We start from the raw sequence: 22025 nt of genomic DNA, 5'->3' as shown, positions 1-22025 counted from the left end.
CAGGAACTGGACGCCTACTCTACAACATGATTTCGAAAGCATTCCACGTATTCAGAAAACACGGAAGCACTGAGCTGCTAGTTTGTGCTTCAAATTTAAGTTCTGGGTGGTCATTGTGTGCTCAAGAGCTCCACCGCAACCCTTACCTCTACCATAATTATGAAGTAGCCTACTGATAGGTAATTAGTGCGAAATTCATCTGGCATAGTTTTTTATTAGCTGCTTTCACGCGTTAATTTGTATTTGTTACAGCTGCTTGAAATTAATATCTACGATATTTTCGAACAATTTTGGTGCTTGTTTGTGTTCCTTTTGGCATATGTAGCTTGAGTAAGAGTTAGGATACCTTTTTTTAGATTCACGGCTGTAAATTAATGAAAGAGCCAAGTTTTATCTTTGCCAATGCTATTGTATATCGGTGATTGGATATGATTTAATTGAAATCCGTGTGTATGGATTGAAATTTTCAAGTCACCTAAAGTAGCTTTTCTCTGTAAAAGTACTTACAATGTCATGAAAGAGTCACGGATATTTTTTGTATTGATTGCGATTAATAAGTTTCCAAGGGTTCCACAAAAATTAATCCTGGAAAATGACTTTTTTCATTATTTTCAATTAATTTGTCATCAGGGTAATTCCCCGGAAATTATGTAGTTAAGTTTCTGTCTTAGAAATAGTCAAGTTAAAATCCATTCTATTGCCATTGCAAGTTTATTTTTTATATTGATTGGGAGGGATGGTATTATCATTTAAACAATTTTATAAAGTTCATTTAATGAAAAGAATTTTTTTACGGATGTGTGATGCATGAATTCATCCTAACGTTGAATTAAATCCAGGCCCATGCTGGGCCGTCGTGACACCGGGTCGTATCCCGGTGCACCCTCAAGCCTGGAAATCCTTGTCACCCTCCTGTTCCAAAACTGACAAATTTTACAGGAAAGATACCAGTCAACCAGCATTGAGCAGTCAACTTGATTGTAATAATGTCTCTTTTAACAACATAATTAACACCGTCTTGAGTAAGCAAAAAAATAATTTAAATTAATATAATTCATTATGGATCATACCGGTAATCCTCCCCCTGCAGAGTGTGCCTGGCATCCTCTGGCCATGGCCGTCCACCGCACTAAGAACGTAAGACCGGGTCCTGCACGGGCCTGATTAATTCATTTAACTATTGTAAATTTTTGAAAATACGACCTCCTCTCTGTTTAAGTTAAAAGTTTTTTTGGTGCCGCAGTTTCTCCGCTCAGGCTTCCAATTTTATTTCGTCATCTCAGTGATCACTGATGATCTCACTATTTTCCTTAAATCAATGAGGATTCCTATTCAAAATACCCTGTGACCTATTGTAACCAATGTTTTTTATGTGTTGCACCTAGTGTATTTTTTTCTGTTGTAAAGGATGCTTTCCCAGCTCAGCTGGTTAGAGTGCATAGCTACATCAATTGATATTACTGTTTGTGCTTAGTTTTGGTGTGTATGTCACTATTACTATTTATTAAAATGTTGAAGTTACAACGATTTCTGTGTTTTTATTTCTTACTCCAGTGAAATTCACCTTTAGACTTATGTGCATAATTTACCTCACATATTGTTAGTATTTATCTTAAACTACAGCTTAATTTTTATCATCATGTACTTATATGATGCTCTCTTTCTTTTTTCCCGTTTATGTAAAATCATCCTCCATCAGTTTTATGTATTTCCTTTTCCCTCACCGCATGGTCCCACTTCACCCTAACCCTCCACTCAATCTCCTCCATTGTGTCTCCTTTTGCGTATTGAGCACTTCCTTGCCACGGCCAAGCTAAAGGAATCAAAGTGGATATTCTAGCCTTTTGACCTCTAAAAAATATCCTGCATACTTGATTGAGATGTGTGTGAGATAATAATGGTATTATGAGAAAGAATTTTTAATCTGTAATCAGTTCACCATCAGTGATATTATTTCATATACACATCTTAAATCAGCTTCTATATGTTCCCTCTCCATCTTACCATTCTGAACCATTAAATGAGGCTTGTAAGTGTTCTAAATACCTGCGCCTCTGCACCCAAGTATCATGTGAAATCGATCGGTGAAGTTATGTTAGCACCTGGCACCTTGCTAGAGACGGTGTTTGTGCATGTGTCATTGGATCATGTGGTAGTGTACCAGCTCCCAAACCTCCGCAACAATTCTATGCAATACACTGTGTGGAGATTTCTTATTTCCGATTTTACTGGGCTATTAAATGGATGATTAAGCTCACGAGGGTGTCCCAAATTTAACTGTATTTTTGCTATAATTTTTTTTACAAAATTCTTTTGGTTTCCATGTAAGTGCTCTCCATCATATGCATTGGTCTTGTGACGCCTTTTTTTCCTCTGTTTGAAGCATCTGTAACTCTTCAACTTTAATTTTGTCCAGTTCCCTTTGCGTAAGTGTTTTTTCTGTCTCTGCATCATCAATATGCTTCTCTACTTGATTTTTCTTCACCATCTGGAGCAGAAAAAAATTATATGTTTAACACCTGGTGATTAAGAAAGGCAAGGAACAAATGACCATTTCTTTAAGGCCAGAGAGCAGTTTACGAGGGCATGTATGTGGCAGCTTTGTCTTGAAAGGCACCATAGTTCACCCAATCACCAGTGTCCTGGGCGCATCCTGTGCACACCCTCCTATAAACATCTTAAAACTTGTAATAAAATGTACTTGTTAACAGTCTTACCAGTGGGAACAAATTTTCAATGCATAATTTTGCAAGGATAAAAAAACAAAGATCATTGTCTCCACATTCAAACTCGCTCTTCATAATATTTTTGGACTGATGGACTTGGGATCTACCAATTGCTAGATGCTTGCTTGATTTCATGCTTGATTGCTTGATTTCATGCCTATAATACCAGTCTCATCAACTGTGATAACTGCTAAAAATTTTGATTGCTTTTAACCCTTCTGTGACTGTGGAATTTGGGGTAACTCAACTACCCCAAATTATGTTAATGTTGTATACTTTTTTATTTTATTGCTTTGATATTTTTTGTATTTGAACTCAACCACTTTGTCGTTATATATGTAGAGAGCAAATGATTTTTTTACGTAGAAATTGCTTTTGATAACTCGAATTTTTATTGGTGGGGTAACTGAGTTACCCCGCACAGCCATTGGCTGGAAAGAAAAAAAACTTGTTTGTTATTAGAGCACAGAGATAAAAGTTGAATGCAATAATTTTTTACATTATAACTTCAATCAGTGGCGCAGCAAGGTTTTGGGGGATAAAACCCCCCCCAGAGCTCATAGAAATTTTAAGTTTAATCTATTTTACTTAATGGGACTAATATTGCTTATGGAATAGTGTGAGGATTAATAAAATATCCCTCACCATTTATCTTAAATTTTTTCCGGCAGAGGGCCTCCGCACCTCCCGCTTACCCTGGTGGGTATGCAATACCCCAAGGCCCCCAGTATTAATTGCAACTGAAACCCCCCTAGCCTTAATTCCTAGCTGAACCCCTGACTTCAATAATGCCAATATTCTACATGATGGCACCTTTTGTGTTTGTTTTTTCATAGCATTTTAGTCAATGTACAGTTACAATACAAAATAAGAAAGATTCCTGCCATTTCACACAAAATCAATGTAAAAACCTAAATGTAGCCAACAATGTATGTATTTATAAATTATGCAAAACAAGATATTTTACCATTAAAAAATGATCAATGGTGTTGAATTATGGAAAAGACTAAAATACAACGGATAATTTATGAATTATAAATGGGGTACCTGAGATCAGTGGCACAGCGAGGAGGGGGGGGGGGTTTGGGAGATAAACCCCCACCAAGTGCTGAGAGAAATTTTTAAGTTTAATCATTAACATTACTTATAGAATAGTGTAAGGATCATAAATAAAATATCCATCAGAAAGCCGTAAAAATCACCAATTTGAACCTTCTATCTGAAAATTTTTCTGGGTTAGGGCTTCCGCTTCTCTCACTTACCCTGGTGAGTATTCCACACCCTCAGACCCCCCAGTATTAGTTGCGCCTAAAATCCCCCCTAGCCTTGATTCTTAGATGCACCCCTGCCTGATATACCCCATGTAGTCATTCCCATAAGTTTTCTAGTCACAGTCACAGAAGGGTTAATTTCTTTTTGAAAGTCCTGATTTAACCCTCCGTCGGGCGCAACGGATCTGACAGGCACAGGGAGAGTTTCTTTTTCATTTCTCTGTGCTACTAGGCAACATAGATGCTTGAGGCTTATAGTAGCTTTTTGTTTTGACACGCTCTATGCGGCGTTTTACTTTTTGCATTTATGCCAACAGATCAATGGCGAATTATTCGGCATAAGTAAGCAAAATAATGGCACAGTGAACCAAAATAAAAGTATACTAGATAAATAAGATAGCAAAATAAAAAAACACTGATATAAAATTCACACGCTAAAATGCATTACATATAATAATACTTAATAGCCAAAAGAGCACGTTTAATCGCATCTTGCTGGATCGGTCCTGGACCGTATGGCAGTGTGTAAATGGGTACATACATAGAAAATAAGACACCATTTAATTGTTCATTTACCCTAATAATGATGCTTTAAACTTTAAAGGTGTACCACTGAGCCATGCTAAGAGTTAATAATGTTTTTTCGCATCTGTGCCTGTCAGGCACATTGCACCTGAACTGAGCAATTCCAATATTGCAACTGACGAAAGATTAACTTAAATGGAATGCTCTCTTGATCCCGTATGAGAAGGAAAGGAATACATTTAGTGAGAACACCTCACACTGGCAAATCCTTGGTAATGATATATTATCATGACTTCCAACTTTCGCAGGTCTCCTCTGAAATTTCATCAATCGTGAGCTTATGATTCTTAATGAGATTTTGTTGGACTTTTTCTGTGATTTACTTGATTCAGGGTTTGAAGGGCATCCAGAATGAGCATGGTCTTCAACACACACCTCACCATGACTAATGCACCTAAAACTTTCAAAATCCTGATTGAGGTGCATTATATCCTCTCTGTCATCAACAAACTACTTAATTTTCTTTCCTTTATTTCCCAGGCCTCTGCTCCTTAAGCTATCACCCTTTATAACATTGTTTAGTATATTCTCTTACTTACATTTTTTCTGCTGATAATTCGGTCCCATTAAATAGAATTTAGAGCTTTTATGATAGTTCTTCCCTTCATGATTCTGTCGTTGATCTCTTGTTAGTGCTTTACTGTGCTTACTCCTTTTTTGGTAGTAGCTCTGGTATTTTACCACATCCAATAACCATGTATACTGTCTTGTTTTTGTTTTGCTTTGCCTGGGGGGTAGCCAGGAATTTCATTTGGGGGAGTCCAAGATCAGGTGGAAAATATTTAAAAAATGGGGTACATTCTAAGTAGGGGATTTCAAACTAATTTGAACACTTTTCATAATCAAAAAACTTCATTCGTCAAAGAAATCTTTGGTAAATTCAGATTTTTCAATATTTTGTTTTCTTTTATGAAGCAAAGTAATTGTGTTTTTATATTTCAGGAGGGGGGGGTGGACCCCCAAACCTTCCCCTGGCTAAACCATTGTAGTGAGTCTATACTCTCTCTTTGTATCCTTAAGTTTCCTAACCATATAGCTCATGTCATCCTAGCCTTCTGAAATCAGATTTTAGTCGTATAAATATCAACAAATATAAAATATTTTTACCCATTGTGGATTGGCTTGTTATTAGAAATAAGGAATGAAATTATGCATGAGGATATATATTTCACCATCATCTGTGGGTAATTTGTGGAATCAGATGACTTATTTTAGCTAAATCAGTGGGTTACTTTGAGCTGCTATATTATTATTTAAACTCTTTTAATTGCATTATTTTATTTTGAGAGGCCAGATTTCATAACTTATCTCTTGCGTGAGTGTGTGCCTAGATACTCAAATCACAGATAAGCCTTCAGAAAATATTTTTTTAAGGTATAGGGTCATTTATCACTTAAATAGTATCTACCCTGTTTTTGGTACAGTGTTTATTACCCCTTTGTAACAACTTTCTCCATCTTATGTGACTGACTAGTAATTTTCAATCATTCCTAAACATAATGGGCATTAGCCAAGCTTTTTATTTTAATATCCTGAAAAATGATCTCAAAAATGTCAACAGGCATGCAGATAGGAATTAAGGCTAGGGGGGGGGGGGGGGGTTTAGGAGCTACTAATACTGGGGGTTATGAATTACAGGAGGTACAGGTGCCTTCCCCCAGAAAATTTTTAAGATAAATGGTTCGAAATGGTGAGTTTTACGGCTTTCCGAAGGACATTTTATTCATCCTTACTCTATTATATAAGTAATATATATCAAATTATGTAAAATGGATTAAATTTCAAAATTTCTCTGAGTTTTTGGGGGGGATGTATCCTCTTGCTGCACCACGGGAGGTCAACATGTTAGGTTTACTATGTAAGTAAACTCAATCATATTCCCCATTGCACTACCTAAAAGGGCATTTCTCTTATTAGAAACTTATCCTATGCATAACATAGGCAAAAATGCATATGAATAGCAGTAGTGACTAATCGGGATTCCGTTATTTGGATATTTTTCTCAACTATGCGGATTTTGTAGCTATGATGAGGTTCAGTTATACATAAATAATCATTTCTATCATGATGTATGAATGATAGTATATCGTGACCAAGGATTTTTTGGTGAGAGGTTTTCTTACTAGATGTATTCCTTGCCCTCTCAAAGAGGATCAAGAGAACATGCCATTGAATTTAAGTCGGGACTTTCAAAAATAAATGAAAAGCGATCAAAATTTTTAGCAGTTATCACAGTTGATGAGACTGGGTGTTACAGGTATGCAATCAAGGCATTGGAGAATTTTCTCTGACATTTTTATTTTTTATGGTACAAACACTGTCAAAATATAATATAATTTTTTCATGTAGAAATGGAGTTATACCACATTTCTACCTTAAAAGACCAACACCCGTTAAATTGATGGGTTAAGTGTTTCTATTTAATTTGTAGGGATAATGAGTGTTTTTCTTGGGAAATCACTACACTATATTACGTCTGGCCATTTTGATGTTTTAGTTAGCGCATTAATGCATTTAACAATCTTCAGTACATTAGGAATGGAAATAAGTGGCATAATATCTGCCTTACCGAGTGGCGTGTGGTTGGCCAGGGTAGGGGAGGCAGGAGCCACGTGACCGCTGTTCATTTCAAATATTTATTGCAAAATGATTGGTAAAAATGACTCAGTAGTGTTGATAATTAAAGGAGAAGTTTTTGTTTATCCCTTAACCAATGACGTGCAATTCTTGTTACACTACCAGTGATGTGCGGTCTGGGAGACCGCAAAAAATCAAAAATTATTAAATATTGCTACGCCACTTTTATTGTTTTGTTTAATTTTTCTTTGAATGCTTAACTATTTTAAAACTTATATTATAATTTTTACACTCCCAATACGAATCAATTTGTCATAAAAAATTGTGATTTGAAGCAGGATCAAAAAACTGATGCCAAAAACACTTGAGTTATAATCATCATATTTATGTATCAATATATTGCCAGATTCAAAAAGGCCTTAAATGTTAAAGTTGGAAGGCTAAATAGTAAGTAGCCATGAAAGGCTATAGCGGGATAATATGGTAAAATCTGCACTAGGCTGGATTCTTATTTGGGATTATGCACTCGAAAGTAAATATTTAGAAACCCCTTTAGCGAAATTTTTAGATGCCTAGGTGGTCCCACGGTCCTTTTATCGTAAAAAACGTGTTTTTTCGAAAAACATTTTTCCTGAGCGATCCTTTGCTTTAAAAAATTTGAAAAAATTCATGAACGTATATTTTTATGTTCAAATACACCCTGATTTTTTTCATACATTTTGGGTCAAAATTCAGTTTATGAAAAATATTTTAATTTTTTCATGAATTTTTAGGTTATGTTAGTAATATTTGGCAAACTTTAAAAAAATCATTTTTTGTGTATTTTTTATTGTTCTTTTGAATGGCCGTGTTAGATTTGCCATTATTACTCCGGAAAAGCCTCAAAATTTGAAAAAACCCAATTTTTGGTGTTTTCCCCCATACTTTTTAGCAGATAAACTCTACCGCATGTCAATTAATAACGATTTTTTAATTATATTTTCGTTTTTTTACATGGTGGGATGAGGTTTGCCGTTTGAGCTTTAAAGAAAATATAGCCCTGCGTCTTAGTGAGCTCCCTGAATACATGCTGCACGGTATACAAATGCTATGTAAAATCTCTAAAATGATAAAAGGGAAAATATTAAAAATTAAATATTAACTATGCTTAATTAGCATCATTTTATTGAATTTTGAAATTTTATCGAATTCGTATTACAATTTTGGTAGAAGCCGCATACTTTAACAGCTAGTCAATGCGTATTTTTGCATTTTAAAGGGAGACTTGGAGCCTTTGTAAAGATTATTTTGTTAAGATTATTTGAATGTGTTTGGGAGGATAATACAGAACTATTGGGGAATTGATGAGATATATTGTTGTAATGGCACGCTGGGGATGTTGTTTAATTATGTGCGCGGGATTGTTGCGAGGAGTGTGCAGTTTGGCTGAGGGAAATGTATTGTTGACAGTCGGTCGTCACTCGAGAAATGAAGTGATCGGTGGTATTTTCGGTGCGCCTTTCTCATCCCATCATGTAAAAAAACGAAAATATAATTAAAAAATCGTTATTAATTGACATGCGGTAGAGTTTATCTGCTAAAAAGTATGGGGAAAACACCAAAAATTGGGTTTTTTCAAATTTTGAGGCTTTTCCGGAGTAATAATGGCAAATCTAACACGGCCATTCAAAAGAACAATAAAAAATACACAAAAAATGATTTTTTTAAAGTTTGCCAAATATTACTAACATAACCTAAAAATTCATGAAAAAATTAAAATATTTTTCATAAACTGAATTTTGACCCAAAATGTATGAAAAAAATCAGGGTGTATTTGAACATAAAAATATACGTTCATGAATTTTTTCAAATTTTTTAAAGCAAAGGATCGCTCAGGAAAAATGTTTTTCGAAAAAACACGTTTTTTACGATAAAAGGACCGTGGGACCACCTAGGCATCTAAAAATTTCGCTAAAGGGGTTTCTAAATATTTAATTTCGAGTGCATAATCCCAAATAAGAATCCAGCCTAGTGCAGATTTTACCATCTTATCCCGCTATAGCCTTTATCCCGCTTATTCCTTTTCTTGATGCATTCTTAGTAAGTGACGTGCGGTCTCACAGACCGCTAATCGAGTTCAATTGCAAATTTACAGAAATTAATAAAAGGAACATTAAATTTTAAGAGTGGGATATCCTTGTAATGCAAAAATATGAAGCTAACAAGAATTATAGATATTTACAAATCTTAATTTTGAAAATATTCATAATTTTAGAAACGCAGCGGTCTCTCAGACCGCACGTCACCGGTTAAGGGTTAATGAAGTTGAAAATGAATTTTAATATAAAGGAAGAAATATTTTTAATTATTAAGGCCTGTTTACACGGTACATTAACACGTATGGATTAATGTCTAAATGTATGAATGCGAGAATGAACGCCAAAATTTACCGTGTTACCACCTAACTTGTGGGAATGCATGCACAGAAAATAGAACCTGTTCTAATTTGGTTCATGCATTCGTACATGTTCCGTTCCGGTCCACGATAAGAATTCACGCAAACGTACATTAACTCGTACCTGTTAATCTATCGTGTAAACAGGCCTTTAGGTACTGCCAGCTGAAATACTGAACGGCTGCTGTCTTTCCAGGTAGCCATATGACCCCCCTCCTTCTAGTGTTCAGACTGTATCACCAAAAATAGTTTTTGCTACAGATAATTGTAATGTTTGCTTTAGAAACCTGACAAACCAGAGGGTCACGCCGATAGAGTCTGCAAACTTTGATCAAATACAGCTGAAATCACAATTATGTAGGGTTAAATATTCTGTGGCCAAGCTGATTTATTTGTGATTTTTTTTCTAATGACAGGGCCCTAAAAAATTCATCCCGACTTGCAAGTTTCGGGAAAAATTTTTTTCAAGCCCCTAGTTTAGAGTTACCTTCATTATGGTGCTGATAATTCAGATATGAGTAAATTTTCCTGTTACCAGAAAAAAATTTCAGTTAATGAAGAATATTCACTGTCCTCTATTTCTTAAGATTATTTCAATGAATCAAAAAATCGTTTTTCTTTCTGCTCATTTTTCTTCTCTTAAACGAGCATGTGTAAATTGTAAATTTAATGGAACCTCAGGACTTTCTTGTCTTTACACAGGTATAATAACTATCACATAAATTAAACAAAACAAACAATGCCAAAACCCTGCAGACCAAAGTTATTCAAGAGGTGAGTTATCAAATTGCCATTGCTCCAAGTCTTTTGCATGTATAAAACAAGAAAAGCAATGGATTTAAAAAGTAAATGAAAAACATAAAATTGCATAACCTAAAAAACTTCACTTGAAGCATTTATCTTAATTACTTCTACAATATATTACTATTCTGTCATATAAGGCTTGAATTAAATACACCTCACCAACATAAACACCTTGGATGAACAGGATGTTTGTACAATGCTCAGATTTGTTACTTAGGAAATTTTTCATTTGAATTGCCTCAAAGCACAACATGTGGTGGAAAACTCACCAACTCACCATCTTCCTTTGTAAATTGTCAGGAATTATGCAACGACAATGGTCACCCAATAACTTCCTTGATCCTAACAATCCCTCTGATGTATGAAATTTAAAACCAAATGAGGTATCAAGAGTATCTGGAACCCAAACACCAGTGACACCAGCATGGTTAGTCCTTGTTGCAGTACAATCTTTAATTATTTTCTCCACTGTGCACCTGGAGAGCATTCTGATGCTCATGGTTTTGTGAAAAGATTAGCTGATAGGAGAACTGAGTGGAGAGCTGCGTCAAACCAATCCTAGGATTGTTGACCAGTGATGATGATAATGATGATGCTCATTCAATAACATCATAACCTGAATTGACAGGCGAGGCAAATGCCAACCGAAAGTGTGATTGGAGATGATAAGAGACTGTGACTGTGAAGAGCTGGATGTGATATTAACATTATGTATACCTATAGCGTTAAATGAAAATGAATGCAATGGAAAGTTTTCAAATACCTGCACATTCCAGCTTCCATCTAGTTGTGTACCCAAGTGTGCTTATTTGTGAGAAACCCAGGTATACACTCAGGGGCAGGAGCGTAACTAGGAATATACTTTGGGGGGCGATGGGATGGCCTGGGGTGGCAACCTTTCCCTCCCCTTCCCCCCCTCCCCCCCTCGGGCAACTGGCGATCAGGGACCAGGAAAATTTTTGAAAAATGACTTGCCTATAAATACATTTTACATCATTTTGGTACGAAAAATTTAACTTTAAGTAGATGCAGTTATTAAATGTCAAAACTAGACAAAAGTTTTCAATAATTATTTTATTTCTCCCAGGCTTTGAGGGAGGAATCAATCCCTGTGAACAGGACATTGTGTCCTTTAATGTTGGTGCATTAACAATTAATAGTATGAAACTATGAAAACCCATACACTGGATTGGAAGTACCTAGTTAGATAAAACTCCTGGCAGCCAGCAACCTTAGGTTTGCTAGGTAAGTACCTTACACCATTGCCACCAAGGCCAGCAAGTAGGTACTTATAATATGATTTGGTATTTGCTGGATTCAATGCTACATCTTGCTAATAAAAAATCTGTTGAGATTTACGATACATCATCCATGGGAAGATCATTTTCTTCATAAAACTTGTATATTAGGGTGGGCCGAAAAAAGGTTTTTTTTCCTGATCAAATTTGCCCTATGCGGGAAAGTTGCGAAATGATATAAGGATCTCGCACACAAATTTTTTTTCAAATCGGATAATATTAACCACTGCCGCCCGAGCTCTAAAGTTTAAAATTTTGCGAAAAATCAGGCTGATTTCTGAATCAAACGGCTATGAAGACGAATTTTATGAAAATATGGGATAATGGATAATATCAAAGAGTGGATACATGTTTATAAATTATGGAAATGAAATTTGAAGTATTTTTGACAAAATCTATGGTTGAAAAAATGTCTATGAATTAACAACAAAATTGGAGTATAGACCACCCGCTCAACACAACTCATTTTTGCCTACATTTCTAAAATTCCATTTTGGGGGCTAAATTGCAGGTAAAATAATATTTATTTCGATTGAATTTCATTTCTTATCAAATAAGTCATCATATGGTAGTAAATAACCCCACAAAAAGTAATAATGAGGTAAATTATTTGAAATTAACATCAATCATAATGACGAATAACGTACCTGTGGAGCTATTTTCAACAAGAAATTCAGCCAAGGCTGAGAAAAAACATAACCTGAACACCAAGCATTTCACTAAGAAGCTCTCTGCTAGTTTCGTAAAGAAACTACCCAGAACTCACCACGAGGAAGAGGCTACCATCGAGTTCCACCCGTGTCCCCCCCAGCCAACCTTCCGAAGGACACGATTGTGAAAGCACATCAATTACTCTGACAAAATTATTTTGTGATTTTTTTCGAATTTCGGCTGAATTTCTCCGTCTCTTATGCATGATAATGCCCATCCATGCCTGCGTTCTATACTGTACACGGATTTTGATGCTAACATTATCATTTGTACCATCCTTTCAGCTGCTTGTGTATGGCAAGGAAAAGGTACTTCTAATACAGATCATTCCGTAAAAAGGTCTTCCAAGTTTTTGTTTGTCATCCCAGCTACTATTGGTGGTTGATTTAGCTCAATTGGTTCCCAGTCAACTGAGTCAATATAATTTTGAGCATCGAAGGTTAGAAAGATTTTGTGCTTTCCCGGCGAATGGGCTGAATGAAGAGTTCTCGGGATCGCCACCGGGTCAGGAACTCCATATCTGCCGTCGTTTCGATGTCCGACTCGGTCATCATCCTCAGGGCTGTGAAGTGTTCATTCACAGCCCTGAGGACGATGACCGAGTCGGGCATCGAAACGTCGGCAGGTATGGAGTTCCTGACCCGGTGGCGATCCCGAGAACTCTTCACTCCATCGAAGGTTAGCTTTGGAAAATTCGAATTTCCTCAATTCCTCCTGCTGAGTTTCTCTTGATTTCAATGTATTTGTGATCGCCATTGCACGGATTTGTCTGCGTTCATCGGCTAACATTGCAAGCAGAATATTCTCTGCGTGAGCAAAATTTCATTTCCCTGAATCATAGAGTAGCGGCGTTATTTGATGCCTCTATCTATATGTTTCATAAGAAGAATCATGTTCATAATATGCTTCGGGCCTTTTGTTCAATATTGTCTCAATTTAATTGAAAACCGCATTGGAGCGTAAGCTTCGATAACAAATTTTGTCAGGGTCATCAGTTCTTTTGACGGTGCTGAACGATAGTTCATTGCAATGAAGCAGGCAAACAAACCAATGCAAAGGTCTTCTTATGGCCATTTCCATTCTCCTGATTACTCCGGCATGGCTTCCGGTGTTAACCTCAGTTCCATCGCACACAATTGCTTGGAGTCCATCGATAATGATCATTTCCTCCCCTAGAAAATTCGTTATGGAATCTTAGAGGCCAATAGCTTTGCTGACACATGGGGTGACATGCCATAAGTAGCGTAAACCGGGCTCTTGAACGAGAGTTATATGCTCCATACCTATTGTTTTTCACTTTGATTGACTATAAACGAAAGCAGAGTCTTTCCTCTCGTCGAAGTAAAGCGCTTGCAGTTTAACAGTTCCCACATTCCTCCGAAGAGACGTGCGCAATCTTTCTCTTTTCCTTCTAACTTTGTTTTTGTCAACAAAAAGTACATTGACTCCTTGAGTAACCAACCCGATATCTATTAGGTGCAAGTGCTGCAGAGGAATGGTTTGATATGCAGAATTATTCACAGGATGATGCAAATCTTGGCAATTTCAAATTACTTACACTAGCCTTTTCCCATGAAATCCTCTCCTTCACTTGCATTACATAACTCTCCGTTCAATGTCATTTCATCACCTGAGTCTTCCGAGCAGAAGTGTTATGACAAAAAATAGGGTGGAATATTCGGGTGTTCCTTTTTTCCTTCCAACCTGCAAAGCCTCGTCTTCCTATTTTTAGTCTCCTGCACATCGATGGCGCCTATAATCATCATTTCCCTACCACTTCTCTGTCCTTAGGGAATTCCCATTATAAACTAGGCATTTTCGAAAGAATATCACAAACAGAATCAGTTTCACTAAAGCAATTTACATGCCGCAATATCAAAAAGCTGACGTGCGTGACGAAGAAAGTCTTGCTTCAGATCAATGAAAGCATTCCTGTTGACAGATCGAATAATATTGCGATTATTTCCATGATATTGAATAATTTGTAAAACAATTTGCCTATATCCAACAAATGGGATAAAGGATCTATGCCAAATGCCTTCAATGGCATAAGTCACTGTCCCCGCGATTCCCGGCAGAGAAATAATGGTATTTTAACTTTCTTCTTCAATGTACCGAGAGTACAAAAACATTTTAATCATCTCTTCAAAAGTGGGCAAATCATTACCCATGAAATTTTCGGGTGCAACAAATATCACGCCCTCCACTCCACGGTACGCTTTCCGTCTATTCTAACTATTGCGTCCATCCTCCCGTAATCCTTTGGAAGGTTGGCTGGGGGGGACACGGGTGGAACTCGATGGTAGCCTCTTCCTCGTGGTGAGTTCTGGGTAGTTTCTTTACGAAACTAGCAGAGAGCTTCTTAGTGAAATGCTTGGTGTTCAGGTTATGTTTTTTCTCAGCCTTGGCTGAATTTCTTGTTGAAAATAGCTCCACAGGTACGTTATTCGTCATTATGATTGATGTTAATTTCAAATAATTTACCTCATTATTACTTTTTGTGGGGTTATTTACTACCATATGATGACTTATTTGATAAGAAATGAAATTCAATCGAAATAAATATTATTTTACCTGCAATTTAGCCCCCAAAATGGAATTTTAGAAATGTAGGCAAAAATGAGTTGTGTTGAGCGGGTGGTCTATACTCCAATTTTGTTGTTAATTCATAGACATTTTTTCAACCATAGATTTTGTCAAAAATACTTCAAATTTCATTTCCATAATTTATAAACATGTATCCACTCTTTGATATTATCCATTATCCCATATTTTCATAAATTTCGTCTTCATAGCCGTTTGATTCAGAAATCAGCCTGATTTTTCGCAAAATTTTAAACTTTAGAGCTCGGGCGGCAGTGGTTAATATTATCCGATTTGAAAAAAAATTTGTGTGCGAGATCCTTATATCATTTCGCAACTTTCCCGCATAGGGCAAATTTGATCAGGAAAAAAAACCTTTTTTCGGCCCACCCTATTGTATATAGCTTCTGTGCTACATTTGATTCCATCAAGGTATACAGGTAAAATAGTAAACACGGAGCTTTCTGACCTCTCATCATTAGCTCCCATGATTTGCAGAAAATCCTTGTATTTCCGGAACTTCTCCATCAATCCCTTGGGAGAAAGAAATTTATAAATAAAAATAAATAATTGGTTATACCTTTAAGTATATCCTAGCCCCACTCTTTAAATACAATATTTTCCTAGTAGCCAATGCCATTTTTTTGAGGTCCTAGTTTACAAAAATTTAGGCCTTAAAACATTTGGCAAGTTTAGGAATGGATTTACATTTTTTGGATATGTGAAGTGTGAAATTATTTTCTCAAAATAATGAAAATCCTATATGAACCTGTGCTTCCATGTAAAGGATTATAGTTACATAAATCTTGCTGGTAATTTCTCCTCATGTTTTGCCCAAGTGATTCACATTTCACCGAACAAGCTAAGGAGGAGTAAACAGGCTATGAATTGGATTGGAAGGTACTTAGAAAGGGATAAATGCTTAATGTGTCATGAACAGGTTCTATAATTGCCCTGATGAAACCAGTCCCTAACTATGGTGTCCGATGAAAACCTCTAAATCCAGGAATTTGTTTTTTTTTCAAAATCAAGAATGCTTTGGTGAATTTTACAATGAAGCTGGAATTTTTAAAACCCATTGTGCCAAAGCATCCTCAATGTGTCATAGATATCAGCTATAATGGTAGTAATGCACCAGTGATGTCAGGACCAAGGAAAATTTTTTCTTTCAAGTCAGGGAATTTCTCTTCTTAACCATTTTGTGCCGAATGTCGGCCATAGGCAATAAGAATTTTCAAACACATAAGACCATAAGTCTGCTACACAGGGTGCAGATATTTAAACACAAACGAATGGTTGTCGGATTTAGCTGACGCAGGGGAAGGGAGGAGACTGCTGAGGTAACAAATGGTTGGAGGTATTAAAGTCCTGCCTGAGACCCAGCTTATAGATAACCTAGAGCCACTCTTCGGCAACGTGGCGCAATCTCCCTACTCGTTTATGATCCTCCTCACAGCAGGAATCCATTGTGTAGAGGTTATATTGTCAAATAGTCTTGTAAATAAAAATTTTATTGCATATTCCAATTTGTTTTATTATGAAATGTATTCTTTGTTTTCATCTGTGCGTAATTGATTTTTAAATGAAATTTTAGTATCATTATTTACAGACTTGTGAAGTTAAAGTCTGAATAACTTGTTTGCTAACCTTGTTGCTATCAACACTAGGAATCCGTTTAAAATTCTACATTTCTTAGACAAATGTTAGTTATTTTTGTACAAGTGTACATTATTGAATATCAATAGCAATATTTCTTTGAAAAAAAAACACTGCTAATACAAAAATTTGACCATGGACTACTGCTAAGAAAAGGTTAGAGGCTCTTGTTCAGTGGCAGGGGTAATAGCTGGGCAGGCTGGTTTAGGAAGGAAGAGGATATCGTAAAAGCTTAATTTTATCACTTTTTACACCAGATGGACTATGATTAACATACCTACGATTTTAATGCCCCTGTATTTCCTCATCCTTCTTGTTTCTGCACAGTAAAGAGCTTCTTTCCAAACAGACTCTTCAATAGCCCAGTACTTACTCTTACTTCTCATATTCTCCTGTCTGTTAATGAAGGCCTCCAATATTATGCAATTCTCATTCTGATATCCTCACTACCTACTGTATATGTTTTCCTTCTATATGCCGCATATCATGATTTCATATGATGTGCAACATTAATCTTTAGTGTTAACCTAGCGCATCACACATAAATGATTGAAAGAAATCTATTACGTCAACTTGACTTTTAGAGTGATGTAAAATTTATTGTGGTATCTTTACATGCGAAAAGAACCAAAACCTTTTAACCAAAGTGCCCAGCTTGAGTCAGTGGTTATTATATTTTATTTTAATAAATTACACTCACTTTATTTTCTGGCTTCGATGTGTGGCAATTAAACATTTGAGAACCATTCTGAGAAGCATGCTGGTAGCACTTAAGTAAGTGCAAACAGTCAGGACAATTAGTAAGCACATATATCAATGTGTCTTATGGAAAATTAATGATCATGCATGGGAAATTGCTTCAAGGATAAAAATGATCAGGGAAGGGAAAGGAAGCTTAATTTGCTCACCTTATACACCAGCTAGGATGGCTACGACTAACATCCCTGCATCTAATGCATTTTAAGTAGAGATGTGCGAATAGTATCCGCGAATACTCGAATACCTCGAATAATAGAAAGTATTCGATATTCGAGGTCTCGAATAGTTATGCTAAAGGTACCGTCTCGAATACTTTGAATATCGCGTCATACACTGTCGCACGCGCGTCGTTGGTAGTTGACTCGGAGCGGTGAAAAGAGTTCGACGTGGGGAACCAAAAATTATCGGGTGAAAAGTCCGAAAATCCCCGGTTTCCCCCACCAGGAGAAGCTTTGTGCCGTGGGATAGTAACTATACGTAGCACAATTCCCAAAATCCGCTACCCCCTCAATCCATCAGCCCTCGGCCCCTCCTCCGACGCTTTCCTCCCCTCCGAAATCTAACAGAAGGTCCCAGCTCGCGCAGGGGTCGCATTACGAAGACCATAAATCAAAAGCTTCAAAAGAAAATATCAAGTTACAGGAGAATAATAGAATCGTGTTTCACCCTCCTTTCTTTCTCCCCCACTGACCTTTTTCTGCCTACCTGCGTTTAAGTTCCCCATTTTTGGAGGTCAACTGCTGCATGAGTCATCAACTAGCCCATAAGGTGTCTGACAATGACTTTCGTCAATTGACGTTACACCTTCATTGGATTGAAATATTAGTAATGTGCGCGTAATTTCAAAAAGGAATAAGACCAAACACGACGTATTTCTGGCTTTATTTAAGCATTTTACGCAAAGAAATAAATGTCAAAATACGACGGAGACTTAGTATTCTGGCGAAACTCGATATCCTCGCAACTGAGCCTCTCGGAAGTTGATGCCGTATTTTTTTCGAAAACGTATATCAAGTTACAATTTATGAGTTATTCTATAAATCTCTATTGTCGCAGTCGGAGACGAAGGGATATTTTCTCAAGATATTTGGTTTCTCCCTGCTAGCAATTCGCATCTGCTTATCTCGTGAGAACTTCCAAAGATGGACTGAAAGTAATTGAAGAAAATCCGGTGGAGAAGCGCGTGTACTTTGCAAAACGCCTCGGATTGTCCGCTAGCACTTGACAGTAGGAGTGAGGGTAAAGCGAGCTACCTGTTGAAAATCAGAAGTTGGATGAAGCCGAGTATCAGATTGGCGTGCCGCTGAAATGGCGTTTGGTAGATAAGAATACATACCTACATCAGACAGAAATCCATCGTAGCAGTGTAAAAGCCGAGATGGCAATCATTTTTTCGCGAGGTGGTGTGCCCCTTAGGATATTTGAAAGATATGTTAGTTGAATCAATTATAAGCCCAAATTGTTTCCACAAATTAAAATATTCCATTAATCAGCTAAATTCCGGTTTGAATCCTTTAAAGGAAATCTCAATTGCGCGCCAAAATCCTGGGTTTCCTGCAGCATATGTAACCTAGTCAAACATTCCCGCATTCATCGTTTTCTTCGTCCACCCCCCTGAAAAACGATATATCGAGGTTCCACTGTATACCTTTTTATTTATACATTCATCAAGGGAAATGGAGGAAAAAACGTAGGTGTAATATGCTTTGCGCAATTCTAGTATTCGAGGTATTCGAATATTCGAGCAATGATTTAATATTCGAATTCGATATTCGAGTTTGGGAAATCTGCTATTCGACCCATCTCTAATTTTAAGGCTTGTAAATGTGCCTATTAAGAGCTATCATAATTTTTTCAAGAGATAGCATAAAAATAAATTTTACTTACCATCAAAATTTCCCCCTCGCTGTCAAAAAGACTTGAAAATGGAATTAGCACATACTAACCATGCACATTTGTTTGGTTCTGTAACCGTGGAATTTTTCTAAGGTCTCTTCATAGGCTTGCTTAATAAGTGGTCTTAAATCCTGTAAAACCTTCCCTGCAGCATGCTGCTCAACCACTTTACTGAATAAGACGAAAAATAACTCCAAACCCCTGTCAATAAATTTGGTATGAAGGTGGAAAACTTTTTTCCATTATAAACAATAGGAATAACCATTGACTTCAATTACCTTCGCAGCCACAGTAAGGCAATTCTTGCGTGACACCCCATTTTCCGCTTCTCTTCAAGGAGCATGCCATTCAAATACTTGAATTCAGTTTGATTTTCCATATATATCTTCTCCAGCTTCTGAAATCAGCAATCAAATGCAAACATATTAAGTTTCACTCAGCAAGATTATAACTTAGTTGACCAGAGGTCTTACCTTAACATTTCCATGGATGTCATCTACCGCAGGCATCAAAACAGGGCCAAAAGTTTCTGCAATTTATGAATTATTGGTTGTGTATTCATGGCAAAGGAATAAGGTTTTATTTTCTTCTATGTGGTTTTTAAAAGTAATCATTCCAATGTGTCATAAATATTCAGTAAATATCAAAATTATAAATTATCTTAAAAGTTTCTCTTACCCAGAAGTTTCACAACACTCCTACATGCCTTTAGAAATGGTATTGTTTCAATTTTTCCATCTGAAGGCACTGCAGGAAAGGGCTTCAGTTTATCCATTTTTGCTCTGTCTACCACAACTTCCAAGTGTCAGAGTACCCTCTTGAAAATGTAAAAGGCCGTCCATCTGAACTATCCTTTTGGAGAACAAAGAAAAACTGCATTACAACATCTCTTTGATTTACTTTCCAGCCTTCATGATTGTAATGCTGTTAAAATCATTGTATTGTATAGTTCCAAATCATTAAAAAAGAAGCTGATTGGTATTAGAGAGCTTGTAGTTGTTACGATCAGGGACGGATCCTGGATTTATTTGGGGGGGGGGGGGGTCTGACAGGCAAGCTATCTTCTCATACTTGAGATTAAAAACAAGATACAACAATTGCTTTACGAAGTATTCTATTTATTTTCATATGAAAGAAATGAATATGAGATTAAACGATTGAGGCTCCATAGTACACAACGGAGGGAACGTAATGATTACCGTATAAAAACTTTTGCCTATTTTTAAATAGTCAGGGGGGCACGTATCCTTCCCCCCCCCCCTAAATCCCATCCTGCCTATGGGTATGATTATTGAATATAAATCTTCCCTCTTGCAATATCTATCATAACCTCTTAACAGAATTATGCATCCCAGATCTTTTTACTTCATTGGACTTACGTATTTTGATGTTAGGACATTATTTTGAACTATCATGATATTTCCATATACGTATGTTACATATATAGTCTAAAATTTGTGATTTCATCTAGTAATTTAGTAATATTTCAGTAAAGTAGGCATATGGGAAATACCCCCTCCACAAGGATAGCTTAGTTTGAAGGATAATAGGATGTAATGCTTAGTACATAAATAATTTCTAAGTATTGAAACCACCTCAAGAATACTTTAGTCCTTTCCTATTTTACAAAAGAAATTTTTTAAAGGAGGATGGTGCAAGAATCAAGGTACAGAAATTTCACAATATGATCGTATTGTGCTGTATCATTTGACAGTCACGAAATGTAGGCTTTCCTTGCTATATTTTCTGGAAATTGCATATTTTAATCCAGTTTCTTTACACAGGCACATAATGTTTATACCATCAAAATCATGATGATAATAAAATGTAGGCTCTTCACCTTACTACATACGAGTTAATAGCTGGCAACTGCTGGAATCGAATTAAATCACATCAGTGATAACATGAAATTGTCTATAGGATTACATGAAATTGTCTACAGGTCAGCTAAAATGGTTGAAAAAGGAATTAAAATATTATATTATGAATATATTACTATACATGATAGAAAAATTTAAAAAATACCATTTTTGTAATACAAAAATTTTACTTGAAAAATGTTTTGTATGGAGGAGTCTTGAACTTACCTCCTTGAAGCAGCACCTGAAGTTTAAATGTATGTAGATGTGTGAAAGGAATAGTACATTGTGGAATTCTAGGAGCGCTGGTATAATGGTGTTATCTGCAGGTAGGAGTTTACATTTGAAATATGTTTCCCCTCGCTTGCCTACTGATAATTTAGGTTATCTTGATTCTGTTATCTCTGCCACCCTAGTGGAGCCCAACATTCACACTAGTTATATAAAATGTCATTGAATGCTTCCAGTGCAAGGACTAAACTTCATATACCAACAATATTCTACCTCGTTTGACTCATTATGGTATGGTATTTGCAGGAGACGACGAACAGCTTAGGTCATTTGCGCCATGAGGGAAGGGTAGGTAAGGAAGGGTGGAGAGAAACCCTGCGTCGGCATTAGCCTACTTATAGCAAAAAGTGCCAAGGGGACCACGGATTAACGTCCCATCCGATGGATGGAGTGTTGCACTTGAAATGTTCTCCACATAGCAGGGATTGGGCAGTCTGTGAAAATTCTCTGCCACCGCCAGGATTTGAACCCGAGCCGACAGGGTGGGAAGCCAACATTCTTGCCACCACACCAACCCGATCCCATTTGACTCTTTATTTTAATTACATTAGTTGTTCCATTTTCATAAAAGTGTA

The 22025-nt window shown here is 36.6% G+C and overlaps 1 protein-coding gene across 1 annotated transcript; it reads right to left on the bottom strand.

Annotated features, from left to right (window-relative positions):
• Nucleotides 1–2338: 2338 nt before the first annotated feature.
• On the bottom strand, nucleotides 2339–20142 carry LOC124159754 (glycolipid transfer protein-like). Its single transcript, XM_046535665.1, has 6 exons — nucleotides 19979–20142; nucleotides 19774–19829; nucleotides 19579–19697; nucleotides 19351–19501; nucleotides 15380–15523; nucleotides 2339–2488 (listed from the first exon to the last, which is right to left on the bottom strand). Exons 1-6 carry the CDS (start codon nucleotides 20073–20075, stop codon nucleotides 2339–2341), a joined length of 717 nt encoding a protein of 238 aa, XP_046391621.1. The 5' UTR covers nucleotides 20076–20142.
• Between the last annotated feature and the right edge of the window lie 1883 nt (nucleotides 20143–22025).

This window comes from Ischnura elegans, chromosome 5 (genome assembly GCF_921293095.1).
Source record: "Ischnura elegans chromosome 5, ioIscEleg1.1, whole genome shotgun sequence".
In the NCBI taxonomy this organism is placed as follows: Eukaryota; Metazoa; Arthropoda; class Insecta; order Odonata; family Coenagrionidae; genus Ischnura; species Ischnura elegans.
The sequence above is the reverse complement of the archived record's forward strand: the minus strand, read 5'-3'. Positions and strand labels throughout refer to the sequence as shown.

What these genes read in the sequence shown, in the direction of transcription:
- LOC124159754 (XM_046535665.1), bottom strand. Translation starts at nt 20,075, where the DNA reads ATGGATAAACTGAAGCCCTTTCCTGCAGTGCCTTCAGATGGAAAAATT. An exon ending in GCCTTACTGTGGCTGCGAAG is followed by an intron (nt 19,502 to 19,578) that starts GTAATTGAAGTC and finishes ATTTATTGACAG; the next exon opens with GGGTTTGGAGTTATTTTTCG. An exon ending in GAACCAAACAAATGTGCATG is followed by an intron (nt 15,524 to 19,350) that starts GTTAGTATGTGC and finishes CTTTCTCCCAAG; the next exon opens with GGATTGATGGAGAAGTTCCG.